Source organism: Empidonax traillii, unplaced genomic scaffold, assembly GCF_003031625.1.
Source record: "Empidonax traillii isolate 1590-97213 ecotype Southwest subspecies unplaced genomic scaffold, ASM303162v1 scaffold22:size5013007, whole genome shotgun sequence".
Taxonomy (NCBI): Eukaryota; Metazoa; Chordata; class Aves; order Passeriformes; family Tyrannidae; genus Empidonax; species Empidonax traillii.
The window spans coordinates 1,773,834-1,787,801 of record NW_020955215.1 but is presented as its reverse complement, the minus strand read 5'-3'; the positions used below and the strand labels follow the sequence as shown (position 1 = coordinate 1,787,801).

General features: G+C 47.9%; 1 protein-coding gene across 1 annotated transcript; it reads right to left on the bottom strand.

The window, feature by feature from the left end:
• Nucleotides 1–695: 695 nt before the first annotated feature.
• On the bottom strand, nucleotides 696–13,069 carry GRPEL2 (GrpE like 2, mitochondrial). The gene is made up of 4 exons (XM_027901640.1): nucleotides 12,890–13,069; nucleotides 7,873–8,041; nucleotides 6,498–6,579; nucleotides 696–4,851 (listed from the first exon to the last, which is right to left on the bottom strand). Exons 1-4 carry the CDS (start codon nucleotides 12,955–12,957, stop codon nucleotides 4,496–4,498), a joined length of 675 nt encoding a protein of 224 aa, XP_027757441.1. The 5' UTR covers nucleotides 12,958–13,069; the 3' UTR covers nucleotides 696–4,495.
• Nucleotides 13,070–13,968: the final 899 nt, after the last annotated feature.

Sequence of the window (13,968 nt, the reverse complement as noted above, 5' to 3'; positions counted from 1 at the left end):
TCTGGCTTTGCTGGCAGATCTTTAGCACAGAAATCTAGATCTCACCTCCTAAAGGCCATTTTTAAATGGTCTTTTGCAGATGCTTTTGTACTAGTGAGAAGTGCCCAGGGGCATTCAGAGCTCTGGGAAAACAAGGCCCACCCACATGGCACCAACAGTCAAGGCAAAGCCAGGAACAGAGGCCCAGCTATTTTTGCAGAGGACGCTGGAAGGGAGAATGAGATCTGTTACAAACACACTCTACAAAGAAAGCCTCTTCTCCAACAAATCCCCCCTGAGAGGGACTCTTCACTGGGAACTATAGTGACAGAACAAGGACTAATGGCTTCAAACTGAGAGCAGGCTTAGATTAGGTATTAGAAATTCTTGGTTGTGAGGGTGGTGAGGCCCTGGCACAGGTTGCCCAGAGAAGCTGTGGCTGCCCCATCCCTAGAAGTGTTCAAGGCCACGTTGGACAGGCCTTGGAGCAACCTGGGATAGTGGAACATGTCCCTGCCCATGGTGGGGATGGGGGGAAGAGGAGATGATCTTTAAGGTCCCTTCCAACCCAAACCACTCATGGACCACAACCCTTACCACAACTGGATCAGGAATAAAGAGAAACCTTGCAATGTGCACTCCCAGATGGCTGGAGTTGAAATGAGCAGCAGTTTCGGGCAAGGAAAAAGGAAAGAGAAGCAACTGCAGTTCTTTTGTTTTATTAGCAAATAGACAGTATCAGGACATCTAAAGGAAATCAGCCCTTTCCAACATTAACTCAAATGTTGTTGTCAATTGCTTGCACCTCTCCCACGTCGGTCTCTGTCTTTCATACAGCCAGAACCTTTGGGTAAAAAAAGAGCACAGAAATACACACAAAAAATTTACAATATTTACAGGTTTCCCACCAACTAAATGGAGTTAGATTTTTGGAGATTAGCAACGCTTTGTTCATTTGACTTTGCAAGTAATATCAAAAACACCTCAAGTTTTAAAATAAAAAAATACTACAATATTCACAATAAAAACTTAAATACCTTTTTTTTTTTTTAATTAAGGGACTGCTAATAGCTGTTGACTGATCACAGCTCTTTCAACAGAAGTTCTGCTGCTGAAGCACTGAGAAGTTAAGGTTCACGAAGCGACATTCACATTCTGCACTGCTTCTGGTCAGTTAAGACATTGCCATGACCGTGACAGTGGCGCTGGAGACTCGTCCAGGTGATCCACTCAAACAGGTCCTGCTGACAGGGCATGGCAAGGTCACAGAAGGTGGCAAATGCCCACATTCAGGGTGGCTGCCCACTTCCCACGGGTGGAAATGCAGGTCCACACACCACCACATCTTGTCTAGTAGTCTGCATTCCCAGCTCCAGCTCTTCATGGCTGGGCAAACTGAGCAGAAATGACTGAGAGGAACGTGACGCTTCCTCTCCTCTGATATTCCCTCCCTGCTAACGTATTCCTGTGTTTTATTAAACAGTCAGTCACTGGATAAAGCGACTGGAGAGAAGCAGCTCATGTGTCAATCTCCTCTCTGCAAGAGTTACCCAAACAGGGCAGACAAGGCAGCAACAACCTACAGAGGAGAAATTCTTACACCCACCCTTACACAATCTCATCCAGGACAGAAGAGATCATTAAGTGTGCTTGAAAGGCAAGAGAATCAAATTTTGCCTAGGAAATCTGGATTCTGTGATGGAATCCGAGTTTGGTTATTTCATTTTCACCATTCAAAGGAAGAAGAAACTAGGACCAACAACAGCTACAGGATTTATCTCTTTGGTAATATCTGAGAAAGAGTCTCTCAGCAATGGGTACATTTCACAGGAATCATAAAAGCCTGACAGGATCCTGTAGAAGTTCTATGGATTCAGCTGGGAAAACAGCTTGCCCAAAATTAAACAGGGCTTCTGTGAGGGTGGGAAAGACTGCACAGGAACTGGATCCCTCAGATTCCTGCTGCACCACACAACAGTGCCTCACTGAAAGTGGACCCCAGATCTACAAGCTGAATCAATACTCTCTTAGTACAGACAGAAGGTCTGGAGTGCATTTTAGGGTATTTCTTTAAGGCAAAAACAGATGGGTACTGGCTGAGGAGACAGGCAGGATTTGCACACAGTCCCAAGCTGGACAGAGCAGTTGTAGAATGCTTTCAGAGTCAAGTGGCTTCATGGGTGAGTTTAAGGAAGATTTGGATCCCATCACTTCTGATCACACACTGCTTTTTAAATCTGGCTCAGGTAAGCTGCAGCCTTTCTATGACTGAAATCCACCTGTTGTGTAAAATGCCTTTGCTTTTGTTTGGTTCCTTATAACTAAAGTTTCACATTCAAAGTTAGTTTCCATAACCAGCTCTCCCCTCATATTGCAAAAAGACTCAGCTGATACAGCAGAGGCTGAAGAGGCAGCAGAGAGCACAACTGCTTCTTCCAGCTGAGGACAGAGTTTCCTCAGAACAGGCTGGAGACAGTTTTGAGAGAGAAAAGCAAGACTTGCATTGCCACATTTCGTATTTTATCTATACTTTTCTGGAGAAACAGCGTACCCTGGTGACCCGGTCAGCACAGAGACCAGCAAAACAATGAGTAGGAAGTTCTGTTTATCTCTGAAATTCCCAACAATGTGGTAAAACAAGAAGTTTGTTCAAAGTGAGCTAATGCTGCCAGGAAGCAGTTTCAGTGTTGAAATCTCAAGCACCAGCCTGAGAACATACTAAGCAGAGGCAGGAACCCACACTCCAAAGTATCCACTGCCGAGTCACCCCACAGCTGGCACTAAAACAGGCTGCATGGAGCATGTTAGAAATGTGCATCTTCCTTAAATTTCTGGAATGACAACCCACTAGCTGCACACAGTCTCCCTAGATGAAAGACTGTCGATAGCTGCAGTAATCTTGAAGTCCACCACAAAAGGGTTTTGCAACCAAAGCCTGCAAAGAATGGGAGAAGAATAAGCTTCCTTCCAAACCAGTGATGGCATTCACTATAAATAAAGCATTTTTTGGAAGTGGATCTGTCGGGCCATGGATCCAATTCCAGAAAGTAAAAAGGCAGCAATTAACAAATCAGTAAGAAACAACCTGAAAACAACCATTCCTGGTTTTGTGTAGTGCATACCACGGCTGGCTTATCTGTTCTTCTGTCACTTGACTGCTTGCTGCTCTGCAAAGGGTTAAATAAAACTCTGATCTTCCTCAGTGACTGCATCCTTTCAGCTGAGACAAATGGACTCCCAGGCAATAGGGCCACTGGGAAATACATATGCCATGCTGTGACAACAACATGCCTCCAACTAAGAGGACAGCTCGAGGTCAGCTTTCGCTTCCTCAGCCTTCTGCTTCTCTTGCTTCCTTGTCACCGCTGCTAAAATTGGTTCAAGGGCACTTGACACTTTTAGCAGAGAAGATTTTCCTCCTCGCGTCAAAACCCAAAAGGTTTAATATTTACTGTGACCACGCAAAAGTAGAATCTGAATGTGAACTGGAAGTTTGTGTTATCTGAGGATCATTACTGGAGAGCTGAGCAAATAGGGCAGTCCAGATTTCCCGCTTAAGGGCACATCTCCATTTTGCCAGCAGCTGCAACAAAGAGCACATAGTTTATCATGCTTGAAAGCTGCACAAATACCCATCAGGGAAGAGAAATTACTCTCCTCTAAAATATACATTTTGGTTGGAGAATAAGAGATTTGAGAACAGTTTTTTCCCTCCAACACAAATCACTATTCCCTGTTTTACTTCTGGGCAAGGAGGCAAGGTGAAATTTTACCTGGAGAAGAAATATTAACGTGTTAGTCTGACCAAACAACAGAATTCTCTTTAAACACTCATCTCTACTCAACTGTTGTACGACAGAGATTTCATGAATTTGGGATTGTTCTCCTGAAGCGACATAAGAAAAAGCTGCCCCTAAATGTCATTTCAAGTGATCATCTTCATCCCCATCCGAGGGGCCTGGGGACAAGGGAAGACACCAAAACCAGCTGATAATAATACTCGTCCTTTGGACTTTTCTGAGTCCTTTACAAAGGAAAAGCCTCATCACATCCCTGTGAGGTAGGTCAGTAAGTATTATTATAGTCCCTTAACATAGCTATGGAAACCGAGGCAGAGGAGTTACTTCCCTGAAGGCGACTGCAGGAGTCTGTCTCAGAGGTGGAACTGGGAGACAAGATTCCTTAGCTCTCAGGGAATTTCCCTTTCTCTCCCATATCTCTTCCCCATACAAATCTTAATGGAGAAACGAGCAAAGGAGAAAGGGGCTACAGTGCCACGTTTCTGACAAATAGCAGGACTCCTCCTACTACTCCATGGACCCCAAAAAAGTATTATTAAATATACAAGTACCTCCAAATCAACGGCAAAATGACCGCACACATTATCAAGAAGCCATCATACGATACAAACCTAGCTCAATAAATAAGTAAATACATGCAGCTGCAGCTCTGAGTGCTGAGGTGGGGGGTGGTCCCCAGCTCAGGAAGGTCCCAGGTGGCAGAGGGGGACCCCAGGTCACTCCTGGGACTCCACTGCCACGCCGACGAGCGCGTGTCTGATCGTGCGGCCGTGGAGTTTGTAGCCGTCCTGCGTCACCAGCGCGATCGTGCCCGGCTGCATCCCCTCAGCAGGGACGTGGCAGACGATCTCGTGGTCGTAGGGGTCGTATCTGCCACCAACGGGGTTCATCTTCTGCAGGCCGTGCTTGGCAAACACGCTTTGCAACTTGGCCTCTATGAGGGAGAGGCCTTCGTAGATCTTCTTCAGGGTTGGGTTTGGGTTACTGGGCTCCGCTTCTCCCGCGGCGCTCTCGGCAGTCTTCTCCAGGATATCTGCTACCTCCACGAGGTCCCTGCAGAAACTCTGGATCCCTACAGGCACAAAGAAGCACTAAGTAAATGGAGGACTGTTTACAGAACATGCAGAGCTGCAGTACCAATGACAGACACAAAGTCACAGCAGCTGGAAAGCACCTCTAAAGCTCTTACTGTTAATTTAGTGAGAGCAGACAGTGTCTTCTGCAACCAAAGCTTTAACATTAATAGTAATCTAAAGACTCCCCAAATCAAGAAATATGCATGAAATGTACATCTATACAAATCCACATGTAGATATCTATATGCCAGGTATTCCTGACAAAGCAGAAGATTAGCATTTCCCTCCAAATAGTTTTTTTTACAAGTAACACTTGTCATTTAGGACTCTGCTCCACACCCTCTCATACAGTCCCACTGACTTCACTGTTTTGCCAAGCAGCTCACACAAATGCCACGGGGAACAAACACAATGTGGGGAAGTAAAAACAATACATGTCTATTCAGAAGTACATCCCCAATTTTATTTATAAGTTAAAACCACTGTGGATGGGCTAGACAAAACGGTCCTTGTGTTGGTCATAGAGAGCCACGTAGTTTCTTTCCTTAGAAAAATGGGGTTAGGTTGAATACATTTCCAGAACTGGTTTATTACACAGCGTAGAAATTTCAGGAAAACCAGCCAGAAATTTTTCCTGATATCCATTCTAAACCTCCCCTGCCACAACATGAGGCTGCTTCCTCTTAATCTCATCGCCTGTTAATTAGGAAAAGAGACCAACACCCATCTTGCTACAATCTTCTTTTCAGATTTTCCTCTTGCACTAGAGTCTGTTTTAATGCTCTAAAGACCCCCATGCCTCACTCTGTGAAAAACTTCTAACGAAGAACATATTTTTTCTTCAACTCTGAAGCATATTGCATATAAAATGCAAACAGCTCAAAAAACCCCTCTCAATATCTATTATCCCATTGCTGATTACCCCTGAACTCATCATCCACTTTGTAACTCAATGGGTAGAAGGTAAGAAAATACAATAGCTCTAATTTCAAGGCTACTAGAATTAACTACCAATAAACCCCTGGAGATTCATGCATTATGGAAAAAAAAAGTTTCTCGTTCTCAGAGATGGTCCTGACAGAGTGCAATGATTAAACAGAACCTTTTTTCCCCCTTCAATTGCCTCTCTTGCCAAAGGCACAAATTCAGCTTATTTCACCAATAATAAAACACTTCTCTTAGAAATTTTTAATATTTGATACAGGGATTGATAGCTGTTGTCCCAGGTAGGATCTACCTCCTAAAAGCTAGAGCAGGAGGGAAGAGGCTATTAATACAGCAAAGGAGATCACAACCTGATGACACAGCTGAGTATGAAACACACCCTGCTGGAGCCAATCCTCAGCATACAGCCAAGCCTGTAATTTCAACCAAGTCAGCAGAACTACACTCAGCTGCACTGGGCCTGTTTTTTTTTTAAATAGTCACAAAACAGTCCCTGAGGTAAACCTGATAGATGGGACACAGCTGGACATACAGACAAAATAGCGAGTAAGCCCAGACACCAAGAGCCCAGGCCAAACGTCATGCCAGGCTTCACAATGAACAAAGGAGGGCAGGACTGGGGGAGAGAAAAGCTGTTGATCAGCATTTTATGCTCAAGCAGACAGGCCATTGCAGTGAACACGGCTCTTTCACTTACCAAAGAGCTTGGCATCTTCCACAAACTTCTGCGTTCTCCTCCGGACATTCTCGGAATCTGCCAAGGCTTTCCGGTATCGCTCCTGTAACCACAACAGCAAGGGGAGACATCAAACAAGGAAGTAAAACGCATTTCCTGACAGTTGTGAACCCCCCAGAAATGCTTTAAAAAGAGCCCTCTTCATGTCAGAAGGCTGTGCCAGGCTTCTGCATTTTTATAACATGCAGTCCTTCTACTGATTAACCAAAAACTGCAACTCCCTGAAAAGATCCAGGTCAGAAGCATTCTGGGCACTGAATGACTGAATTCAACTGAACGCCAGCTCTCAGGTTGTTGCTTTTTTTGTGACTCACTGTGGCTATTGAGACACCCTTTTCTCCAGCAGGCAGCTGATGGTTTCAGCCACAGATCTGTGACCACATGATTTATCACTCAGGGTGATCATCTCAAGAATTGCCCAGTGAAGCAGTATTTAATTTCCTCCTTAGTCACTTGTGTTCTTCAATATGTAACATGATCCCTACTATTTCCCTCACATCACTGTCACTGAAAAGGACATTCCTTCTTGGACAGTCTGGACTCAGTGGGAGACAAAGCTGTTAGAGAGCATCCAAGGGAGGGCCATGAAAATGGTGAAGGATATAGAGGGACCATAGGAGGAGCAGCTGAGGGTACTTGGCTTGTTCAGCCGGAGATTGAGGTCAGACCCCACCAGGGTTTGCAGCTTCCTCATGAGGGGCAGCTCCAATCTCTGCTCTGTGGGATCTGTGACAGGACCCAAGGGAGTGGCTGGAGCTGTGTCAGGGAAGAGTTAGGTTGGATATTAGGAAAAGGTTCTTCCCCCAGAGGGTGGTTGGCCACTGAACAGGCTCCCCAGGGCAGTGGTCACAGCCCTAAGGCTGACAGAGCTCAAGCAGCATTTGGACAATGCTCTCAGGGAAAGGGTGGGATTGTTGGGGTGTTCTCTGCAAGACCAGGAGTTGGACTTGGATGATCCCTGAAGGTCCCTTCCAGCTCCGGGTATTCTGTGGTTCTGTGACAATATGTGATGCTGATCAGCACAAAAGTACCGCCACTGGCTCTGTACAGTGCTGTGAAAGAACTGACCAGACCAGTTCCAACACACAGCTTTGCCTGCCAGGATCATGCTATCAGTGTCCTGCTGCTGGTACTACTGACAGATGGCGTTTTTGCGGAATGCAGATTGGAGTCTCCCTCTCTCACACTCAGAGCACAGCTGCTCTGATGGCTGCCATGGCACAGCAACACTGTTTGTGCCTGTTACAGCATTTAGGGAGAAGTCCAGGGCTGAAAGACAGACCAAGTCAAGGGGACTGAGCCAAAGACATCATGGTGCCACCAGCCCCACACTCACAGTCAAATCTCGGACTTGTTCTTCCAATTTGATGGCTTTGTGCTCCAAGGCACAGTCAGAAAGGGGATGCTTGGGCTCGTCATGGGGATCTTCTGGGCCACACTCGTCTCCTGTACTTCTCTGCTGAGCTGCAGTGCTGAAAACACAGGTGGACCCTCTGAAATGCAAACTAGTGACAAAGGAAAGTTAATATCACCAGGATCATTGAGAATTCTGGTTTTACTAGTGTTATTACTAAAAACAGGCTCTCTTAAAAAAGGTACATAGGATTCTAGACACAATTTTAGCTCTTTTCAGAAAATACAGATAATTAGCACAGAAACACAAAGAGACTGGTGGTTTTAAATTCTTTTATTTTAGACTCACATGGCACTACAGAGGCTGTACAGCACTTCTCTGGCATACCTTGAAAAGAGTCAGATTTTTACAGAATCACTGAGGTTGGAAAAGACCTCCAAGATCATCGAGTTCAACCTGTGACCCATCCCCACCTTGTCAACCAGATCAGAACACTGAGTGCCATGTCCAGTCGTTCCTTGAACAGCTCAAGGGATGGTGACTCCACCACCCCCCTGACCTTTTTTAATCTAAATGATTCTGTGATTCCTTGATTCTGTTTCGCTCTCCCTCCTACTACATTTCCTTTTACAAACTGACCTAGACAGGGCCCATTCCTGCCAGCATGAGGCCAAAGCCTCAGCCACGCCTCCCTGTCACACCTTACACCAGGAAGAGTCTGCAGAACAAAGTACAATTTACTGCCAAACCAGCTCCATTCAGGAAGCATTTCAGTACACACTTCACAAGCGTGTCTCCTTTTTTGGGAACACCTGGGCTCCTCCTCTCAGCAGGGCTTTCAACATCCTCTTTATGCAACATCCTATAGCCCCTGTATGCAATGTTTTGCAAACATTAGGTGCACACCTAACCAGTGTAATTCAGCAAGGCCCAGAAATCCCTGCACTGGCACTGACTCCAAGCCCTGTGGTTATACAGCACAATTCCACACTGCACAGAGACGCTAATTTAGGCCCCAGAATCAATACAGCTGAGTCCACATTACCAGGCCTGTTCCATTAACCTTTTTCACATTTTGGCAAGGCTGTATTGCTCATGTTTGGTGACACAGAAGTGCACAGTTTGTTTGGGGGTCTATCAAACCACTCATGAGACCTCAGTGTTGTTCAGCAGTCCAGCTGGGCTTACAGTTTGCCCCCCGTATTCCAGTACTGGAGTTGAGCAGAATTAAGTTTCACAGAGTTAAACCAAATGAAAACTGATCCTACAAAACAAAAAGACTTTTCTGTCTGTGTCCCTGAATAGTTTTGCTGACAGATCAGATGAGTGCAAGTGCCAATACCAGAGGGGACAAACACGTGAAGCCTGGAGAGATGTGGGGAACGGATGAGGTGTCCCCCTTTGGGTGGTTCAGACTGGCTCATCTACAGGGACCAAAGCACAGTTCAAGAGATCTGTATCTGCCCAAAGACCACCAAGCATCTCCTACCACCCGGTGTTTAGCAGCCCAGATGCTCCCTCATTTAGTCTTTAACACCAGGTTGCTACAAGTCCCACAACACTAATGACAAACTTCCTTTTCCCACGTGAAGACATTTGCATACACATTTTTTATTAAGTGGGTGCTGAAAATATGATCTGTATGTTAAACCACTCACTCCTTTTCAACAAATTACATGCCAAATACAAGTTTGACAGTGCTTCTGCTACTTACACTTGCTCTAGGATAGGACCTTCCTCAGACTAGTCTTTAAAGAACCAGGTGAGGGGCTCTCCCTGAGCTCCTTTCAAAAGCTGCCCAGCTATTGAGGGCTCCAGGAACGCTAACACAGGAAAAAAAGCCCCCACATTTTATCCCTGGCTGCAGATAGATCTGTTTGGGGAACAACACCCCATCTTGAATGATTTTTAAAATGCCTGTCACACTTACATTGTTGACTGATTAACACAGCACTTTCTCAAAGTTACAAAAAGTAGACTAGACTGGAGGGGAGGAGAGAGCAGGACCCCCTTCACCAAGCCTTCAAAACTGATCTGTGAAGCTTTCTTTGCACATAAAGGTGTGTCCACGCTAAGCACCAACTACAAGCTTTGTCCTTTATGGTCTCACATTTCATTTAAAGAGCCGTGGGGAAGGAAATCAGCCACGCCACAGATGAACCAAGCAACCTGAAATGCAGCTGAGAAATCTTGCAGGGCCTCTCACAGATTAGACTCCAGTGTCTTAAAAATAGGCTACGCAACTCAGTTAACTCTTTTGCACCCAAGAAGCAAAGGTTAGTGAGACATTCTCCTCTGCAAGAGAGTTACTCTACAGGAATGGGTGTGTTTTGGAGCGTAGGAGGAGAGGGGAATAGATGAGCCGGTGCCTCAGCTCCAGGGACTTGCCTACGTGGAGCAGGGAGCTCCCTGCATGGACTCCTCTCTCCAGCCCGTGAAACCAACTTACAGAACACTCCCCCGTGCAGGGACATGCCCCGGGTATCACGTGCTGCTCAGATGAGCCTGCCTTAGAAGCTGCAGGCAAGAAACCAGAACCACAGACTGGCTCCAAAGGGAGTTCTTAGGAAGGATCCTTACCGAGGATTGAAAATGCCACTCAATTTACTTCTTCCTTCAGGATGAAAAAAATACTCCACAGAAAAGGCCAAGTGCTATTTACAGCCTGTCCACTGACTCTGCTCCATCTCCTAAACACTGTTCTGATCACAGCTGCCCTAAAAATAGGAAGAAATCCCACGGGAGGAAGCTGACACATCCTTAAGTGACAGACACGTGGAAGTCTCAGGGCGTGTGAAGAGGTTACACAAGTAAGCTGGTGATACCAAAAGTTTGACAAAGGGATGTCACAGAAAGCCAAACAGATCAGACATAGCAGAGAAGTTGATTGTAGTCATATGGTTTAAGCCAACTGTCCTTAAAGATCAGAATTTAAATGATGAGAACAGGTCTCTGGTCAGATATACAATAGTATCACCTCTTTCTGGAGCATAGGCAGGATAGCACCATACCCAAACATCCCAAAGTGACTGTCATGCTCCCTCTAAACACAAGGGTCCTTCCCCACCCCTCCTAAAACACTCCTCCTTCCTCACAAATCAACGTGACAAAGCACACAACTGCTGAGACACACAGAAACATCTGCATCAGTGTTTCTTCTCTGATGAGCTTGCTTTGGAAGGAAATCTAATTACTCCCAATTCCTTTGCTCTGTTTCATCAGGGAGTGATACCAGAGATTAACCCAGTCGAGGCAGGGATTGTCCTGCTCTGCTCTGCACTGGGGTGGCCTCAGAGTCCTGGGAAAAGTTTTGGCCCCACAAGGTAAGAAAGATCTACAGCTGTTAGAGAGCATCCAAAGGATGGACATGAAGATGGTGAAGGATCTGGATGGGCCATATTGAGGAGCGACTGAGGGCACTTGGCTTGTTCAGCTGAAGAAGAGAAGATTGAGGGGAGACCTCACCACAGTCTGCAGCTTCCTCACCTATCCCTGCTCTCTGTGACCAGTCACAGGACCCAAGGGAACAGCTGGAGCTGTGTCACGGGAGGTTAAGCTGGATATTGGGAAAAGGTTCTTCCCCCAGAGGGTGGTTGGGCACTGAACAGGCTCCCCAGGGCAGTGGTCACGGTCCCAAGGCTGACCAAGAGCTCAAGGAGTGTTTGGGCAATACTCTCAGGCACATGGTGGGATTGTTGGGGTGTCCTCTGCAGAGCCAGGAGTTGGACTCAAGGATCCCTGTGGGTTCCTTCCAGCTCAGGATATTCTCTGATTCTATAACACTATGCGGGTTCTTCTTCAGTGAAGCTGGAGAACAAGCTTGTGCAATGCACCTCCACACAGGATGGCCGTAAATTGGGCAGGAGGCTCCTTAAGCCAGACTAAGCTAGTCCAGGGTAAGGAGTCCCAGGATGGGGGTCTGGGCCCCACCACCCCTGCCTTGCTGTTCCCACTGGGAGTGACCCAGGCAAGGCCACAAAGAACTTTGTGTACAAAGAGAAGCTTCACACCGACAGCAGGTCCCAGGATCCTCCACAACAGAAGCCTGCTGAGCTCCATCAGTCACCTATTTCACACTCAGTCCACATTTTAGGAGGGACAAACCAGTTTTCACACACATGAGGGAACCTGAAGGAGGAAGAATTTCCTGACACACATCTTTTCATTTAGTCTCAAACACACTTACTTCTATAACACTCTGTAGAATTATTTTATTGCATTTAAATGGTCTTTTGATTTTTTTGTTTGTTTGTTTGTTTTGAGGAAAAAATCTAATAAGCACTTTGACTTTCTTCCTTTTCACCTGTCCACATTTCACCCAAATACCCACAGCATTTTTATGGTGCCATGTACCGTGATGTCCAAAAACGTGACTGGGAACTGTTTTTCTGCTTAAATATTGACACAATTAAATGAAATGTCTTCCTATGACCACCCAAAACACCTTGATAGCACGGGTGCCACCTCACCACCAAAAATAAAACCCAGGGAGTGCATTAAACATGTAGTTCATGAATAAATGGTTCAGATGGGCGAGACAGAGAAACCACCCCCAGTGGCAGGAAACCACCACACAACGTGACTCGGAGAGCGCGGAAACTCCCTTCCTTAAAAATTAAAATTAATTTTTTTTTTTTTTTTTTACTCAAAACCTCATATTTTTCCAGGAAAGAACTTCATTATCGGAGTCTTAATTTTACTCCAGGCCCTGCCGAGTAGCCGGGGGTCGGCAGCGTGCGGGTCTGGGCGGTGATGCGGGGACCTCCCGGGGGATGATGCTCGAGCGGCGGAGACCGGGTGCGGGTCCAGGTGAGACCGGGTTCGGATGCGGGTCCGGGTCTGGCTCCAGGTCCAGGTCTGGGTCCGGGTCCGCTCCCGCCCCCGGCGCGGCGCCTGCCCGGGCCCGGCCCCGCGGCGCTGCCACGTCTCCCCCCGAGCCCTCCACGGCAGCGGGACCCCCCGGGTATCCCCCCAGCCCGCCCCACTCCGCCCCACGTACCTGCCCTGCCTCGCCGAGCCGCAGAGCGGCAGGAGGGTCCCGAAGCGCCGCAGGGAGCGGGCGGCCATGGCCCCGCAGAGCGCCGGGCGGGATGGAGGGATGAGGCGGCAGCGCTTGCGCCGGCGCCGCCGACAACTACAGATCCCACACGGCCCTGCGGGGACCGGCGGGCGGTGCCTCGGCCGGGCGGGGTCGGGGGTGCGGGGGGATGCTCCGCCCGGCTTCGGATGCGCTGCTCCGGGGCCGCGGGAGTGGGGTCGGGACATACAACACTTGTCCCCCTGGACTCGGACTTGGTCCTGGGCACGGCGCCGGGCACACGGCTGCGGCAGCCCAGGACTCGGCCCCGGACACAGCTTCGGTCCCGCCGGCACCGGCTCCCGCCACTGGCTGGGCGGTGTGAGGGGTGATGGTGGGACAGGTTGCACCTCTGCGGTAAAGGACTGCGAGAGGCTCGGTGAGACCAGGCCAGCTGAGGTGGAGGAGACAGCGAGTGGCCCTTGCTTGCTGGTGAATAAACATTGACCAAACCCCAAGGCCTTGGCCAAGGCTGCTTCACAACCGGGGGCTACCCCACGGGGAGCCGGCCTGAACGATAGGGAGGGACTTTTTACAAGGGCCTGGAGTGACAAGTCCGGACTTGTCTATCTCGCGTTGGCCTTTTTAGCCATCAGCGCGCTTGTAGCAAGCGTGGGTAGAGCCCTTCTCAAATCTCCATTTGCGAAACCCAGCCATGATGATGATGATGGAGTGACAAGACAAGGGGGAATGGCTTCTTATTGAGAGAGCAGGGAGGGGTGGGACACTGGGAAGAAATTCTTCCCTGTGAGGGTGGTGAGGCCCTGGCACAGGTTGCCCACAGAAGCTGTGGCTGCCCCATCCCTGGAAGTGTTCAAGGCCACGTTGGAGAGGGCTTGGAGCAACCTGGTCTAGTGTAAGGTGTCCCTGCCCATCCATGGCAGGGGGTGAAATGAGATGATCTTCAAGGTCTCTTCCAGCCCAAATCACTCTGAGATTCTCAGAAATGCTTTCATAGGCTGTGGTAGTCCAGCTCTATTTCTGCTCACTGTGGGCACAGG

Bases quoted from the DNA above. Each gene is read 5' to 3' on its own strand.
- GRPEL2 (XM_027901640.1), bottom strand. From the start codon at position 12,957: ATGGCCGCCCGCTCCCTGCGGCGCTTCGGGACCCTCCTGCCGCTCTGC. The intron at 8,042-12,889 runs GTACGTGGGGCG...CTTTGTCACTAG, and splicing joins GGCTCGGCGAGGCAGGGCAG to TTTGCATTTCAGAGGGTCCA. The intron at 6,580-7,872 runs GTGAGTGTGGGG...TTGTGGTTACAG, and splicing joins AACAAGTCCGAGATTTGACT to GAGCGATACCGGAAAGCCTT.